The sequence below is a fragment of the Lycorma delicatula genome, chromosome 10, assembly GCF_047948215.1.
Source record: "Lycorma delicatula isolate Av1 chromosome 10, ASM4794821v1, whole genome shotgun sequence".
In the NCBI taxonomy this organism is placed as follows: domain Eukaryota; kingdom Metazoa; phylum Arthropoda; class Insecta; order Hemiptera; family Fulgoridae; genus Lycorma; species Lycorma delicatula.
This window is the reverse complement of record NC_134464.1, coordinates 91586759-91606053: the sequence shown is the minus strand read 5'-3', so window position 1 is coordinate 91606053 and position 19295 is coordinate 91586759. Positions and strand designations below refer to the sequence as shown.

The following is a 19295-nucleotide window of genomic DNA, read 5'->3' as shown; positions in this document are numbered from 1 at the left end:
ACATTAGCCCAGTGCTGTTTTTTTTTTTTTTTGGTTTTTTCTGACCTTTATAATCCTAAAAAAAGAGCACACTACTTTAAAATTTGTTAAATTATTTGTGTTTATTTAATGTGTTCATCTTTTAGTACTACACACTGCACTGAATCTACTGTCAAAATTATGATGTATAACTTATGAAAAGTATTTAGAGAAGACACAAGATAAAGCCTATTTCATAAGGTACTGACTGTCAATGTATCATGGTACATTAATTGCATAAAAATATTCATTAAACTTTTTATCTTATCCTACTTTACACAATGACACCATACAAAATAACATTTAGAATAAAGTGAGTAACCGAGATTTTTTGATCCGGGTTAAAATATAAATGTTTTTATAATTACTGTTTTCCGACTTAAAAAAACAAAATGTAAATATCGCACTTAGTAATATAAATATAATGCACACTAATAGAAACATAGCACACTAATAAGGTAATAGAAATATTAAGCTTGAAGGGTGTGCAATGTCATACATCTTTCACTTTTCATCCATTGCTTTGTAGCCCACAGCCACCTGAATATTAAATTCTGTAATTTTTAAACATCTCATATGAATTGTAATATTTCTAATGTTAGTGAGTCTCTATCTTCAACATCATCCAGTATATGTCACAAATGTATTATTCTTGTTCTTCAGCTAGCACAACATAAGTCATCTACAAAAATACTTTGAAGGTGTCATCACATTACAATAAATCTAATTTAAAGAGTCAAGGAAAAGAAATAAGAAGTTACTACCTTATGGCTTAGATCCTGTGGTATTTTCTCAATAAAGTGTAAAAAATACCTTTAACTGATTTGACCCTGCAAGATCTTTCACGTTAAGAATTTCAGGATATGAGTAACCTGTTCATCTTTGGTAACTGATAAGAGGTTGCATGAGGATAAACTCAGGTACTTCTTTCCCATCTGCATAATAATTCTATTAGTTGTAATGTCTGTGGGGCAAGGCAAATTTATTCATCCTACCCCAACTTTGTGAAACATAGTTAATCAATTAGTCTCGTATAATATTATGTTTCTGGTAAACAACAAACCTTTTTATTATTAACTTCCAACTTGTTCATCATATTTTTTCTTATTTCGACCATTATATAAATACTCTTACACTTTCTATTTTTCAATTAAAAACCTTTATTCAAGATCATTATTTCTCTTTCCATTTCCATTTTGTCTCTCATACAAACCACTGGCGATTTGATATAATATCCTTTAAAAACAACTCCTAAAAACATTCATAATTATCAACATGATTGTATTTACTTGACTAATAATACTGTAGGGCCACAATTGGGAATTTTTAGAGTTTCAAAAGAGTGAAATATTTTTAGGTGGCCTTCTCATGCATATTCAGAGTATATTTTTTTATAGAAGTTTGAGAAATGTTTAACAGTCAATGCTTACATATATTACAATAATTTTCAAAAAAATAAAAATAAAACAAAAATACTCAACAGTTTAAAGTACTGGTCGTGAGTAAATAATTTTCTTCTAAAAAGAAAAAGATATGTACTGTACACAGTAATAAATATTTTAGAACATTTTCTGTTTTTCTGGAGACATTTTATTATGGATTTTTTTTTTTTTTTTTACATATGTAAATGAGTTAAGATGAATATTACATAAACAACTGGATATTTACATAATGACTATGCAGATTTATTTCAAATTTAGTTACAGTACCGTGTGTTTAAAAAGTAAATATCACAAAATAATTGTGCTGTCCTTGTTTTATTCTACAATAGCTATCTCAAATAACTTTTAACTTTTAATTTAATAATCATGTACTGTTTCATATTATTAAAATTATGATTTTTTTTATATGATAACTTAATAATTCTTAATAAAGTTAATAATTGATCAACAGCAACCTATTAACAAAAAATGAAATTAAAATATATGTAACCAACAGGATTGCTCGAGAGGTAATCTCATCGTTGTAAATCAGCTGATTTCAAAGTCAAAGTTCTCAGGTTCAAATCTGAATAAAGGTAGCTGCTTTTATTTTGATTTGAATACTAGATCATGGATACTGGTGTTTTTTGGTGGTTGGGTTTCAATTAATCACATATCTCAGGAATGGTTGACCTGAATTTGATCAAGACTACACATTTATTAGTACAGTTACACTACATTGATAAGTCGCTAATAACTTTAATTGTTGATGTGCCTATAAATAAAAGAATTAAAAAATAAAAATATAATCTGAATCCAATATAAATAAAAATATATAATTATTTTGATTTTTAACAATCTACAACATTAGATAGAGAGGAATAACACAAATAAATGTTGAAACTGAAAATACTTATATAAAACAAATTAATATGAAAAATGTATTGAGTAGCATTCAAACCATGCTAACACTAAAATTAAATATAATGAATTACAAAGGTCTGGAATCTTTTCTTTGATAGTAGTCAGGAGCCTCTTCCTTCATCAGTGGAGTTATTGAAGTGATGTTTGGCATGGTCATTGTACATAGAAAGGGCTGAACACATATTCATTCACAATACATGAAACCCGAACTATATACAACAGAATAAAATTTTGTAATCACCTCTTAAAAATGAGACCCACATTAAATATACCATGAAAATTTTAGTTTTAGCTCACAACTGCTTTTTCAACAAAGTTGAACAATTTTAAATTTATAAAATAATACAATAATAATATTTTAATATAATAATGTTATTTTAATAATAATATTAAAATAATGCAATTAATGAAAGAACACAGCAGAAATCAAATGTTGATTATGTAATTAAAGTTGTAAGGGGTTTCTCCAGTAATAATTTTAAGATTGGTGTCATTAACTGTACTACTGGTAACTATGCTGGAGAGGTTTATTAACTCCAAAACGTCCTATGGAAGAAAAAGTTTCAGTATTTTGAAGGTGAGTAAATAATATTAAATACCCCTCCACCTAATAAAAAGAGTAGAGTGCCTGCCTTTCATTCAGAAACTTCCTCGTTTGAATTCCAAAACAAAATATATTTTTTTTTTGCATTTAGGTAGAAATAACTTTTTTTATGTTGTTTTATAAGTGCTGATTTTGTCTAATTTTTTTTTGAGATGATGGGCATCGACTGCTTTGGCCATTTTGCCCTATGAGAATGTAAATTTTTAATGTATGAAATATGCAATGCCTGACCGGGATTTGAATCCAGGACCTCCGGATGAAAGGCTGAGACGCTACCACTCTGCCACAAAGATCAGCCTTATGATTATTATTTTTGTTTGTTGTTCTTTTTTTATTATTAAATATGCTTAGGTACTTGACTCATTTACAGTTACTGATGGTGATGACAAGAATATGAAAAAATATTTTGTACAGCATGAAAAAAATAGCAAGTCTGACTGGAATTCAAACCAGAAAGTTTCTGGATGAAAGGCAGGCACTCTACCCTCAGTAATTACCGGGCATCACCATCAGTAATTTAAATGACTCAAGTACCTAATCAGATTTAATAATAAAAAAAAAACAACGAACATAAATAATAATTATAAGGCTGATCTCCGTGGTGGAGTGGTAGCGTCTCAGCCTTTCATTCAGAGGTCCTGGATTCGAATCCCGGTCAGGCATTGCATATTTCATACATTAAAAATTTATATTCTCATAGGGCAAAATGGTCAAAGCAGTTGATGCCCATCATGTCAAAAAAAATAATCATAAGACAAAATCAGCACTTATAAAACAACATAGAAAAAGTTATTTCTACCTAAATACAAAAAAAAATCATGAAACAAAAATTATGCAGTTTTATTTTGGATAGTCAAAAGTTAAAGTGAAAGGTTAGCTTATAGTGTTTTATATTCTATATTTTAATCTATTCAGAAATATGTTTTATAAATAATGAATGATATACACCAATTTGTAAAAAAAGCCTTTCATATTTGTCTTGGACTGCCCAAATCAAATTGCACTATTAGTTTCTATAATAAATGTAGAGATTATTTTTTTTTTGTTTTATATAAGTATTGGTTTAGTATTTATTTACTTTTTAGTATCACTTTTATATTAATCCAACCTTTTTTCATTACTTAGTATAATGCATCAACTGATATTTTCATTATTTGAATTTTTTTAATGGTTCTTGAAATTTCTCTTTGTAATTTTTTCTATTTTCTATTTATTTTTTTTATTATAATTTTTTTGTAAACAACTCTCAATAGACAATTAATAATCAGGTCAAAACTTTTTTAAATATTTTGATATATACTGGTGTAATGTTGTTAGGGGTTGAGGAGTGTAATTTTTTCATTTTCCTTTTTGCATTTGTAGCTGACATATGTCAGATTTGTAGTACGTCACATGTTTCATCTAAACAACATACACAATTAAAAAAAAAAAAGATAAAAATACTAACATCAAATTTATACATCATAGTAAAAAAACATCAAATTTATACATCATAGTAAAAATAATAAATTAAATATATTCTCGTTTTCTTCAAAAAAATCAGGATCATAATAACAAGATTTTATCTTTTTTTTAAAATTCATTCAATTTATTGATTTCTCAAGAAAAATTTAAGTTTGTCTTGTACTGTACAATTTATAAAAAGTTTGTCATGGTTTTTATACATTATAATTTTCATATTTTCCTTATGTTTGATAATTTCTAAAAGCATGGACTATATATTAGTAAAAATGTAAATGAGACTGTTGTGTGTTATATAAATATATTAAATACTGGACATTATGAATAATTTTTTTAATTCACTTGTACCCACAAAGGAAACTTGAACAATTCCTTGAACATGATAGAAGAAAGACCAAATTTTTTATAACATTTTAATGTAGGAGTCCATTTTAACTATTAGTCACTTGGAATGCCCAGAAATCTAATTTTACATGTCTCATTAAGGTGTTTTATACATTCACTGAAAAAAGTTTTGCTATGTCCTTAATAAGAAATTACAAAAAAATACTTTTTGTTTACATTTGTATTTGTACAATTATAGATATAAACCATTATAAAATCTCAAATAATTTACAATTTTACAGTAAAACAATACTGTCATAATCACCCACACCTATTAAAAAGTTTGTATTGTGAACAAACAGGATTAATGTCACCAGTGCAATTAACTTCATTAGTGACTAACAATAATATTTCCTTCTTACCTGGGAGGTTCCTTTTTATTATAATTTACAAGAATGGATTGTTGTTGCTTAATTTCATCTGTTCCAGTCTTTTTAATGACTGTGATATTGTATGTAGCTTTTGCAGCTGAATATCACCTGTACTGTGATGGGCTTTGTATTATTAGCACAGTATGGTTGTTATTATTTGGGAAAGCTATGCTACATTTAAAAATAACTGGCATCTGTGTCAGGTCATCCACAACTGTTACGGTATGGAATTTAAAATACTCTAATTATTTCCTTTTCCATCTATAATATTATTTTAGATTATCTAATCTATTAAATAACAAATTAAACATGTATGTAGTTATCAATAGCCACATAATTTAGAACAAAATCTGTAAAGAAGAAGTAAGAAGCAGAATATCTATGAAAAAAATGCTTTTTAAAGGATGAAAAGATAACTGACTGCAAGAAGAAAAACAATTATACTGAATAGAATTATTTTTTTTAATATGTTCACCATATGTCTGAACTGTGAGCAGTAAGAAAGAAAGAAAAGAAAGTAATTAGACAATTTAAAAATGTTGTTATGGAAAAGAAAGAAGAATATGAAATGGACAGATAAAATGAAAAATTGCGACTTGCTGAGAAGAAAAAGAGAAGAGCAGAATTTGATGAAGGTAAGGAAGAGAAAAACATCTTGGTTGGAACATGGAAGAAAAAATGAAAGAAGAAGAGGAAGAATAAAAAGAAAGATTGAATGTTTATAGGTGTTAGGATAATAAGAAGCTATGACAAAAATTAATGATAATCCTCAGGATTGAAAAAAATGAAGTGCATTTGGTTGAAAATTATCAAAAGAAAAATTAATCAAAGAAATTTATTTTTTTTATGATGCTTATTCTGTTTTAGTTTTCTTGTAATAAATAATTAATTATTTATTTTGTTTTTACTTAGAATTGAATCCAGACTGTATGCTGGGGATAATTCGTAAATATGAAGATTCTCCAAATGAAATTCCTCCTGCTGTGGAACGATTACGGAAAGAGTTAGAAACTGTTCTAAATGAAGATAATTTGATACAATTATCGTAAGTTGAGTTTTTATAAAGTCATAAACTATCTGTATAAGTTTATGCATAATTATTTTTTTTTTTTTTTTAGTTCAGATAAGAGTACAGACTGTGTTAATAATAACTTGTGAACCTACTTTCAAACATTTTCTGCTATACTTTCTTCTCTTGTTTTAAAACTTTTTGAATATTTATCAGATTTGAAAAAAAGGACTTTGTTTTATATGTCAGTACATGTTATTATATATCTCCATGTAATACAAACCAAATAGAATAGGTAAAATGTAGTTTAGTGGTTGTTTGAAATAATGAGGAAGATATTGAAGGAAATTAATTTTTTTTTAAATAGCTGTCCAGGTTTTATGACTGTAGGATATAAAAGATTATTGCAGAATTTCTCATAGCACACATATATATGAGTTGGTTTATTTTTCTTAAAACTGAAACACCTGCATTGATTATTTCAGTATTGATACCAAAATATTTATATAAGTATTAAATGTAAGACAGAATAGAGGGGACCAAATCCCAAGAGATGTAAAATTATATATCTATAATAATGTTTTATTTAAATTTAAATTTCTATGTACACTTTTATACTTATGTACACTTTTTTATTTGAATTTAAATTTCTGTGTACATAGAAACAAATACATAAATAGTTTTTACTAATTACCTTCTCTTTCGGCCGACCTGCATGTTTTTGCAATCAAAGAGGCCTTGCTTTCCGCCATTTTCTGATCACAACTAAACCAATTTCTTCATATTCCTTCCTTCCACCAACTAAATTAGAAAAGGGAACGAACAAGGAATGTTCCATACACACGCGATGATAAAAAAAATACTACCTTCCACCAGTACGCCAGATCAGCACTGCAGGAGTGACAGTGCTCTCTCTCCCTCAGGCTCATGTGCAGCTTCCTATGTGCGCAAGTACAGAACAGCCAAACACCACGCCACTGGAACTGGGAAGCGCACAGTTCCACGCAAAGATTTTTGTATCTTTTTCATAAACTGGGAGATGGCTACTCACACTAAGTTTAACAATTATATATTATACAAGTATAAACAAAGAATTAGAGAAAAAAGGACTCATATTAAATGTTATTGATAATATCAAGTGGAAATAAGGGGTGCTGCAGTTCCACAGTGCCTATATGCAAGCCACCACTGCTGCCTATCTTCCTTACTGATTATTTTTTTAGTAAAATTGATCTATGGGAAAATAATTTATTACAATATACTTTTATATTATTACACAGAGTACAAAAAAATCAACATATTAAACAATTTAGCTCACAGAGACATAAAAAAAATATTAAATGAATAATCACAATATCAATCATACTCTTTTATCCCATGCTAAATTGGTTCCTAATCATCCCAAAATGGATACATATATAATAATTATATAGTTATGCTTTATGTACATATTGCAAACATAATAAATGAAATACTATTGATGAGAGAACTGAATTTAAGATAAAAAAAATCTTGCAAGACATTTAAAAAGTTAGTAATATCTATATATATTTTTTTAATTTACTTTTATTATTAAAATACATATTCTCAATTTTTTAAGTAAAAAAAATCAAACATGAATATCAAAATACAACTACAACAAACCAAAAATATAGAGTTTGATTTACAGACTCATTATTCCTGAGCAATATGAAGAAAAATCCTAAATTTTCTACTCAAAATGGTATCAGGGCTCACAGATTTAAACAAATTAGAAGATAATGTTGCATTCTTTAGTGAATTTCTAAATAATTTAGAAATCATTATTGCCCCCATTCATGTTTATATACATAAATGTATGCATGAGCTTTTTAGTTCTCTTTACCAAACACAAATCTTAACCAATTTTGATAAAATTTAGTGGGGTGATGTAAACCTATTGGGAATCGGTTTTTAGGAACCAAAGTTAGGCCCAATAAACAGAGTTTTTGGGTATATTTCAGCCTTTTTTTCTTCTACTGTGCACAGCATTTAACCAATTTGTATGAAACTTGGTAGGATTATGGAAACCCAGTAGAAATAGAACCCTATTGGTTTTCAAGCAAATCATTCACAGGAACCAAGTTAGAGGCAAAAAACTGGGTTTTTGGGTGTTTTCAAGGTTAACTAAAACCACAAATTCGCCCCTCTAATGCACTTACTGCAACAGAAGTTTTTCTTGAATTGGGAAAGTTTATTTAATATTAAAAAAGGAAATATTTAGAGATGTTATACACTGATTGAAATTGAAATATTTTTACCTAAGTTTATTATTATTAATATTAATGTTGCACCTGAATACACATAAACTGAAAAAAAGAAAAGTTAACGTGTATGGTTTGGGGATTGGCAACCTAGGACACTGTAAAATAAAGTATTTAATTCCCTGAAAAATTCCTCAGTATTATATTTAAAAATTTTAGATATTTTATATGTTCGCCTAACACAAAAAAAAAAAAAAAAAACCATCAAATAATAGCATTAGCTGACTTTTATATGAGAAAAGTAGTACCAATCAATGAAGATGTTGCAAGAGTGGTTAAATGTTTTTAGAAATTCTGCATTTGAAAATTTTGTTTTTCTTATTTAAAATATTTCTGAGTAAATGTCATTAATAACCATCTTGAACAAAAACATAGGAAAATTTTAAACGGATGAAATGAGAAAGTGTACTCAAAAATGAGTGAACAACAAGATCAATTTGCGTGGGTCTGTCATTCCATATGATTAATCTATCAGATTGTTATAAAATTTTCTCTGTAATATAATCTTATTATCTTAATCAAGTTTGAAAATGAATTGATTTTCACCTAAATTTTAGTGACTTAATGAAGCAGAGTTTATATCAATAAATTAAATGAAAACTTTTTAATAATTGACAATAAATTTATGGATATCAAAATTGTAATTTTCAATACATCAGATATTTCTCATTAAAAATACCATATAATATCTTTCAATGTCTATGCCTCAAGTTTCAATAGCTACTCTAGATAGTATGATCATGTTCAATACATCTTGTTACAAATTAAAACCATCATTGTCTTTTTTTGGACATTAAATTTTTTTTCTATCGCTTAGTTGAATGGTTGATTCTTCATTTCTTTTGTCTTCAGCTAATCTTTTAACCTCATATATTAACAGACATACAATATCCTACATCCTCAATTGTCTGTTCTATATATTATAATTTCTGTCTTTCTTGATAGTTTTTTTGCCCTTTTACATTCTTCTGTCACAAATTAATTAAACATTAATAAATTTTTCAATACATGACCCATCAACCTCCTTCATATCTTTACATGATTCTGCCAGTAGATTTTTCTCCTCTCCTACTCATCTTATGCCTCTCACTTTAAATTTTGTTTCAACACCGTATAATTTCCATTATTTTTTTTTTTTTTGCTCTTTCTATAGATCACATACTTATAAATATTTTCATTCATCTCTTCCTGATTCTTAGACATACTTTGAAACTAGCAGCCTTCTTTTTCATAAAATTTCTTGGTTAGATGAGTCTGCTTCTGATGTTTGCATTACTTCATCTATCTTTTGTAATTTTACTAAGTAATAAAATTCTTTCACTTCTGTTAAATTTGCATTTCCCTATATTAATATAAAATTTCTCATTATCCTTCTTTCTGTCAGATTTCATTTTCTTCTTAGTCATATTTACTTTCAAACTAAATTTTTCTTCTAAAATAACTTCTCATCATTATATTTCTATTTACTCATCTATGATTCTACCAAAAGAGTATCATCAATAAATGATAACATTATTATTTTTCTCCTCAAATAAAGTTACTTCACACTAAAATTTATTTTTCAGTTCCTGTATTGTCTTCTGTGTACAAGTTGTTATTTACAATACAAAATATTAATTATTTTTAATTAATAAAATCAGTTATTTAGTATTTTTCTTATTTTTTAAATTAATTAATTTTACACTTTTAAATACTTTTAACTCTAATAACTCCCTCTATGAATTATGATACCTTGCTGATAGTGAGAGGGTTTGAGTGCTTAGTTATACATTATAGCTAGACCAAAGGTGCAACCATCAGAGAGGTATCTGTTGAGAGCCAGACTAAGGAATGATTCCTGATAGAGGGCAGCAGCTCTTTCAGTAGTTGTTAAGGGCATAGATCAGGAAAACTTAAACGGCTATATCAGCACCACTCAATCTTCTGAGTACTGCACAGCTGAAAGCAATACAAAACTACCGTTGTTTTTTTTCCAAGAAAATGTAGCTCTCTGCATTTTCATGTAACAAAGATGGCAGCGCCTTCCTTGGTAAAATATTCTGGAGGTAAACTAGTCCCCCATTCGGATCTCCGGGTGGAGACTACTAAAGAAGGGATCACCATTAAATTAAAAAATAACATTCTACAAGTTGGAGCGTGGAATGTTAGAAGTCTAAAAAAGGTTGGTCAGTTAGAAAATTTAGAGAGGGAAATGGATAGGTTAAATGTAAATGTAGAGGAATTAACAAAGTTTTGTGAGAAGAGGAAAACAACTTTCAGTCAGGTAATTTTAAAATAATTAACTCAGCATCAAATAAAAGGCAGGCAGGAGTAAGTTTCATAATTAACATGGATAGGGAAGAGAGTTGTGTATTTCACACAGCTTAGTGATAAAATCATTGTAATAAGGATAAAATCAAAACCTAAGCCAGCAACGATTGTTAACGTCCACATGCCTACAAGCGCCCATGATGATGACGAGCTAGAGTGTGTATACAAAGAAATTAATGAAGTAATTAAATACATAAAAGGGGATGAAGATTTAATAATAGTTGAAGATTGGAATGCAAACATCAGAAAAGGCAAGGAAGGAAATATTGTGGGGGAAAACAGGCTGAGGAAAATGAATGAAAGAGGGAAGCGACTTATTGAGTTTTGCACAAAGCATAATTTAGTAATTAACTCCCAGTTTAAAGCTCATAATAGAAGAATATACACATGGAAAAAGCCTGGTGACATGGCAAGGTATCAGATAGATTATATCATGGTTAAACAAAGGTTTAGAAATCAACTCATTCACTGTAAATCATACCCTGAAGCAGACACTGACAGTAACCATAATTTAGTGATAATGAAATGAAGATTGGGGTTTAAAAACCTGCAGAAAAGGAGTCAGATGAATCAGTGGAATTTAGAGAAGAGGAGATAAAGAAGATTTTTGAGGAGGATATCACAAGAGGTCTGAGTAAAAAAAAGGTTACTGAGTAAAAGAGAACTGGTAGAAAATCTTGGATATCAGAGAATATATTGGAGCTGATGGATGAACGTAGAAATTATATGAATGCTAGTGATGAATGTAGTAAAAGGAACTATAGACAATTAAGAAATACTATAAACAGGAAGTACAAATTCGCAAAAGAAGAGTGGAATAAGGAAAAGTCTTCAGAAGTGGAAAGAGAAATGATCATTGGTAAAATAGACAGAGCATACAGAAAAGTTATGGAAAATTTTGTGGAACATAAAATAAAATCTAATAATGTGTTAAACAAAGATGGCACACCAATTTATAACACGAAAGAAAAGGTTGATAGGTGGACGGAATATACTGAATAGTTATATGGAGGAAATGAATTAGAAACTATTGTTATAGAGGAAGAAGATGAAGTCGAAAAGGATGAAAAGAGAGATACAATATTGAGATGTGAATTTAATAGAGCATTAAAAGATTTGAATGACTGAAAGGCTCCTCGGATAGACGGGATACCTGCATAATTACTGTACAATGCAGGTGAGGAAACGATTGGTAGATTATACAAATTGGTGGGTAATAGTTTACAAAAAGGGGAAGTTCCATCAGACTTCAAAAAGAGTGTTATAGTCATGAAACCAAAGAAAGCAGGAGCAGAAAAATGTAAAGAATACAGAACAATTAGCTTAACTAGCCATGCATAAAAAATCTTAACTAGAATTCTGTTCAGAAAAATTGAGAGAAGAGTAGAAGTGTTAGGAGAAGACCAATTTGGTTTCAGGAAAACTATAGGGACAAGGGAAGCAATTTTAGCACTCAGATTAATAGTAGAAGCAAGATTAAAGAAAAACAAACCAACATACATGGCATTTATAGACTTAGAAAACGTATTTGATAACGTAGACTGGAATAAAATGTTCAGGATTTAAAAAGTTTAGAGTTCAAGTTTAGAGGTAGAAGAACAATTGGTAAAATTTATAGGAGTCAAACTGCAACAGCAATTATCGAAGAGCATAAGAAAGAAACAGTAATAAAAAAGGGAGTCTGTCAAGGATGTTTCCTATCCACGTTACTTTTTAATCTTTACATAGAACTGGTTGTTAATGATGTTAAAGAACAGTTTATATCTATAATAACAGTGCAAGATGAAAAGATAAAGTTGCTATGATTTGCTGATGATATAGTAATTCTAGCCGAGAATAACAAAGATTTAGAAGAAACAGTGAATGGCATGGATGTCCTTTGCAAGAACTACCACATGGAAATAAACAAGAACAAAACGACAGTAATGAAGTGTAGTAGAAATAAAGTAGATGACCACTGAATATAAGTAGGATGAAAAAATGGAGGTTGAAGAATTTTGTTATTTGGGAAGTACAATTACTAAAGATGGATGAAGCAGGAGCAATATAAAATGCCAAATAGCACAGGCAAAATGAGCTTTCAGTCAAAAATATAATCTGCTTACATCAAAAATTAATTTAAACGCCAGGAAAAAATTTCTGAAAGTATATTTTTGGAGTGTAGTTTTATATGGAAATGAAACTTGGGACAGTTGAAGTACCTGAGAAGAAAAGATTAGAAGTTTTTGAAATGTGGTGCTATAAGAGAATGTTAAAAATCAGATGGTCAGATGGGTGGATAAAGTTACAAATAAAGAGGTATTACAGCAAATTGATGAAGAAAGAAGCATTTGGAAATATAGAGTTAAAAGAAGATACATACTTATATGCTACATATTAAGGCATCCTGGCTTTGATATTGGAGGGACGGTAGATGAGAAAAATTGTGCAGGCAGGCAACATTTGGAATATGTAAAACAAATTGTTAAGGATGTAGGAAATAGGGGGTATATTAAAATGAAACAAATGGTACTATATAGGAAATCTTGGAGAGCTGCATCAAACCAGTCAAATGACTGAAGACAAAAAAAATAACTGTAATGAACTCTGTCCTTGAGATTTGTATACTTTTATTTATTAATTCAAGAAATAAACATGATTAGAATGAGTTAAATTTCTTTTGTTAAAATAATAGAAACAAAAATATTAGATAAAGATAATTTACAAAATGAACAGTGATTTTTAATTACATGTAATGGAACAAAGAAAAAAGTGTTATATTAAGAAAGAAATAAAGATAGAAAAGATTAAAGAAGTGGAAAGAAAGATAATAAGAGAGGAGAGTATGAATTAGAAAGAGAGAAAGCCAAAGAATATAGACAACAGTCTGTAGCAATTTACTTTGTAGTAAATTTTAAGTATAAAGTAAGAGAAGCATAAGAGAAGCAAAAGCTATATATAGCTACACTGTATAGATCTTGACAAGCAATTGTGAAGTCAACTGACCTCTGTGCTTGCCTCCCCGTAGCCTAATGAATAATGTAACTTGTCTCATCCACCATCATAGCATAGCGCACCACTACTACCCTCAAATATACAATCAGTCAGTATTCTTGTTTGTTGGTGGATTTGTGGTAATGGAAAGAAGTTATCACAAATCTGTCCTCACTTTTACCCTAGTAATGTCACAATGTAATCCTCTTTTTGACTCTTTCATTCTAATCCTCTTAAGATCTTTTCATCCTGTACTTCTTTTTTTTCCTCTTTCATTCATATTTAGTTGTCACTTATTTCTTCGATTAAAAAAACCAATACAAAGAATAAACGTGCATTATATTTATTCACAAATATTGACATTCTGAGAATTTTTAACATAGATAAATTAGATTACATTATGATATGACAAAATATATAAAATAGGTATAGTTCATAAATAGATGTAATAATTGATATTAATAAATTATTACAGGACCTTTCTTCTTTAAAATAGTATTTTATTACATTGTTCTCAAGTAATGTTCAATGAGTACAATGTTCTCATTTTATCTTGGGGTTTTATCGTGTCCAATCTTGACTAATTGAATCTCAGTGACCAAGTAATAAACAATATACATGTCCATATAACATTTAATCTTCTGGAATTGCTAAAAATGTTCCATTGCAAATATACTTATATATGTATTGCAAATATAGAGATGTGTGAAATATCAGTTCAAGCTGAAAAGTAATAATATAAAAGTAAATAATACAATGGAATTATATAATTAAAAGAGTATTGCAGATATAGATTGTATTTTTAATGTATAGAAAATTTAAATATAGAAAAATAAACAAGGTCTGTAAATAAAGTAATGAGACTAGTTTTTCTTTGGCAACCAAAGTGGCAATGCTATAAAGTTACTAGTAAGCATATGGTTATATGAACAAGCTGATTTATACTAGGTATTAATATTTTTAGTCAATTGTTGCTACGTGAGATGTAAACAATATTTTTGTGAAACGAGTTTTTTCCATGCGTTACAAAAATGAGTGATTGTAATTATGAGCAACATTGTGCAATCAAGTTCTGTGTTAAACTTGGTGAGAATGCCACTGAAACTTTTTCAAATTTGAAAAGGACATATGGTTACGAGCCCAAGTTTTTAGGTGGTTTAAAGCATTTTCAGATAGCCGGGAATCAGTTGCGGATGAACCACGCTCTGAAAGACCGTTAACGTCAAAAAGTGATGACAATGTTGAGCAAATCTGAGACTTGATATGAAACGACTGGTGATTAACTGTCAGAATGATTGGAGAACAATTGAATTTAAACCATATGACAGTCCATCAAATTTTGAAAAATGAATTGGACATGAAAAACGTTTGTGAAAAATTGTTTCCAAAAAAACAACAGGGTGGAAGTGTGCCACAATCTTCTACGACGAATTGAAACTGATCCTGATTCTCTGAAAAATCATATTACTGGTGATGAAGCTTGGATATTTAAGTAGAACACGGAAACAAAACGACAGAGCAAGGAGTGGCACACTTCAAACTCACCACGTCCCAAAATAGAAAAAGTGAGCAAATCATAAATCAAAAACATGCTAATTTTTTTCTTCGGTAGTAATGGCACTGACCACAAGGAGTTTTTGCCTGCAGGATAGACTGTAAATCAATATGTTTACCGAGAAATTCTTGAAAGAATGCAAAAAAGAGTTGCCCACGTGAGACCAGCCATCATAAACAACTGGATGCTTCATCATGACAATGCAACTTGTCACACTGCACTCTCAATTAATGACTTTTTGGCAAAGAAAAACATTCCTACAATTCCTCAACTATCTTATTCACCTGACTCGAGTCTCTACAATTTTTTCCTGTTCCCAACTTTGAAAAAACATCTGAATGATTACCATTTTGAAACAGTAGAAAACATTTTTAAAAATGTAACTGACCATCTGCAGGATATTCCGATTTATGAGTTCTAACACTGCTATGAAGAGTGGGAAAATTATTTGAAGTGTAGCATGGCTTCCCAAGGGAACTGTTTCGAAGATGATAGTCCATGTATAATTGGATTGTAAACAAACCAGTCTCATTACTTTATTTACAGACCTCGTATGTATTAATCTTCATTCATGTTTTTCCATTATTTTTTTATAAGATTATGTACATTTGAAGAATCATCATAAAAGGCAGGCTGTGTTCAATTTATCTCCCTTGCAGTTGCAAGCAAGAATAAATAGATTTGATAATACGAAGGGAAGCAAAGATGTAATGCACATTGGGAAACAATATATCACACAAAATAATAGGTTTTGCCAACTAATAGTTTCATTTCCTTTCTACTAACATCTACAACCATGCGCCAAAAACAGATCGCAGAGATTGAATTTTTACATTAGGGATGTAGGGACAAGCACCATTGCCTAAAAGTCATTAATGGTAATGAAACTGTTGGTCAAAAAACTGTAAATAGGTGGGCAATAAAATTTCATACGTCAGCAAATATTGAGAATAAACCTCACAGTGATAAAATAAATAAATGCTTTTTTTGTAGCACATAAAATGTCTTTCTGTGCCATATTTGTTTAATTAGATTTGTGAGTTATGAGCAGCTGTGCATTGCATTACAGCCACCCCTTGTTCAAACGAAATATAAAAACATTGACTAAAAGCAGATAATTAAAAAAAAAAAGTTGTTGAGAAAAAATATGCAAACAAATCACCTCAAGAAATTAAGTAGTCATTTTTTAACAAAATTTAAAAACAACAAAAAAAACATTTGTTTATGTTTGTAACACTACAGATTTTTATTCCTCAAGATTAAACCTTTTAAAATATTTATGATTAAAGAAGTAATTGACTGCAGTACACTTAAATTATAGATAAGTAATTAAACTAAGTCTGAGCTAATTTTCACTCAAAATCAAATTCGTCACAGTTTAGTGAAACAGCAAAACACTTGATCCATAATGACAAAAAACAAAATTATACAGTCTCCAAAGAACATCTGAAAATAAACATTTGAAACAACAATGTTCTTATGAGTTCATACACAAATAAATCATTCTAAAAGTTTAATCAAAACAAATTTTACAATTTTTTTAAATTTTATGCTTCAGTGTATCTTTTCATATTTTTAGAACGAAAAAATAATTTTATGAACAGAGTACAACAGCAAATTTAAATAAAGAGTCTGTGATAAAAGCTTGGTTTCAGGCTCTGGTACAGCTTTTATAACTTTTGTCTTATTTAAAATAGGTATCATAAAATCTGTTTTTAAAAAGACCTATTATTTAATAAATAGAACAATTTTGTTCAATATATTAGCGAAATTTAGAGTAGACAATAAAACAGGTATGAGGCAAGGTCTATCGCCTTTACTATTTAATATAGCTTTGGAAAATGCAATTAGGGAATGGAACAAACAAATGAAAATTTTAAAGTTAGAAAATGTGGAACTCAGTAAAGTAAGGGTAATTAAGAATCTCAAAATCAATTGTTTGGCCTTTACAGATGATCTGGCAATTTTGTCCTCAGATATTAAAACTGCAGAAATTCAAATTAATCTTTTAAAAGTGTTTGCTGAAAAAACAGTTTTACAAATTTCTTTCAAAAAACTGAATTTATGACAAATATTAAAAATGCTTCAATACTTTAAAAACCTAATATGGAAAAATTAATAATGTGAGTAAATTTAAATAACTAGGTGAAATAATAAACCCAATGCTTTAGATAAAGAATCAAATAAAGTTAGAGATAGTAAAATGGATCTTGCATATCACTTAACAAAGAATTTATAAGATAAAGAAATCAATTTCCAGAAAAACAAGAATTAGGCATTATAATACAATTATTAGACCTGAATGTTTGTATGCCTTGGAGTGTTTATGTATAAAAAAGATAAGCAAAATTGAAGAATTAGAGAAGAAAAAGAGGAAAATACAGAAGAAAAAAGGGCCAGTTAAAATTGAAGAGAATAAGTGGAAGAGTAGAAAAAATGAAGAGTTTTTTAAACGTAGTGACAGACTTTCAGATGTTATAAGGAAAAGAAGACTGATGTATTTTGGACATATTTTCAGAATGGAAGAGAAAAGACTGATTGAAAGAATTTTTAATTTTTCCTATAATCATAAACTAAAAATACCTCTTTTAATGAGGATTTAAGGATATGAGAGAAATAAATTTAGAAATATTATCTTAGAAAACAAGGGTTTCCAAGAAAAACTGAAAAAGAAATTAAACTACAGATGGAGTGAAGAGAGAAAGCAAAGCATGGAGAAAGTATTAAAAGATATTGGGAAGAAAGGAAGTAAAAGAGAAAAAAATGATTAAGATATTTATTGCGGTCCTAAGTTGGCCAATTTAAGAAGGAATGTTATAGATACCAAAATTCAATCTTTTTAAATTTTCTAAAAATTTAATTTAATTTTTACAAATTTTTTTTTTTTTGTAGTCATTTGACTGGTTTGATGCAGCTCTCCATGATTCCCTATCTAGTGCTAGTCGTTTCATTTCAGTATACCCTCTACATCCTACATCCCCAACAATTTGTTTTACATATTCCAAACGTGGCCTGCCTACACAATTTTTTCCTTCTACCTGTCCTTCCAATATTAAAGCGACTATTCCAGGATGCCTTAGTATGTGGCCTATAGTCTGTCTCTTCTTTTAACTATATTTTTCCAAATGCTTCTTTCTTCATCTATTTGCCGCAATACCTCTTCATTTGTCACTTTATCCACCCGTCTGATTTTTAACATTCTCCTATAGCACCGCATTTCAAAAGCTTCTAATCTTTTCTTCTCAGATACTCCGATCGTCCAAGTTTCACTTCCATATAAAGCGACACTCCAAACATACACTTTCAAAAATCTTTTCCTGACATTTAAATTAATTTTTAATGTAAACAAATTATATTTCTTACTGAAGGCTCGTTTAGCTTGTGCTATTCGGCATTTTATATCGCTCCTGCTTCGTCCATCTTTAGTAATTCTACTTCCCAAATAACAAAATTCTTCTACCTCCATAATCTTTTCTCCTCCTATTTTCACATTCAGTGGTCCATCTTTGTTATTTCTACTACATTTCATTACTTTTGTTTTGTTCTTGTTTATTTTCATGCGATAGTTCTTGCGTAAGACTTCATCTATGCCGTTCATTGTTTCTTCTAAATCCTTTTTATTCTCGGCTAGAATTACTATATCATCAGCAAATCGTAGCATCTTTATCTTTTCACCTTGTACTGTTACTCCGAATCTAAATTGTTCTTTAACATCATTAACTGCTAGTTCCATGTAAAGATTAAAAAGTAACGGAGATAGGGAACATCCTTGTCGGACTCCCTTTCTTATTATGGCTTCTTTCTTATGTTCTTCAATTGCTACTGTTGCTGTTTGGTTCCTGTACATGTTAGCAATTGTTCTTCTATCTCTGTATTTGAACCCTAATTTTTTTTAAATCCTGAACATTTTATTCCAGTCTACGTTATCAAATACGTTTTCTAAGTCTATAAATGCCATGTATGTTGGTTTGTTTTTCTTTAAT

At 29.1% G+C, this 19295-nt stretch overlaps 1 protein-coding gene across 5 annotated transcripts in view; it reads left to right on the top strand.

Annotated features, from left to right (window-relative positions):
- Positions 1–19295, top strand: part of LOC142331061 (protein qui-1) — an 889030-nt gene that overhangs the window by 794658 nt on the left and 75077 nt on the right. For all 5 annotated transcript variants that reach the window (XM_075376703.1, XM_075376704.1, XM_075376705.1 and 2 more), the window contains one exon: positions 6096–6228. In XM_075376703.1, the coding sequence (XP_075232818.1) occupies positions 6096–6228 (133 nt within the window). The remainder of the gene's footprint in view (positions 1–6095; positions 6229–19295) is intronic.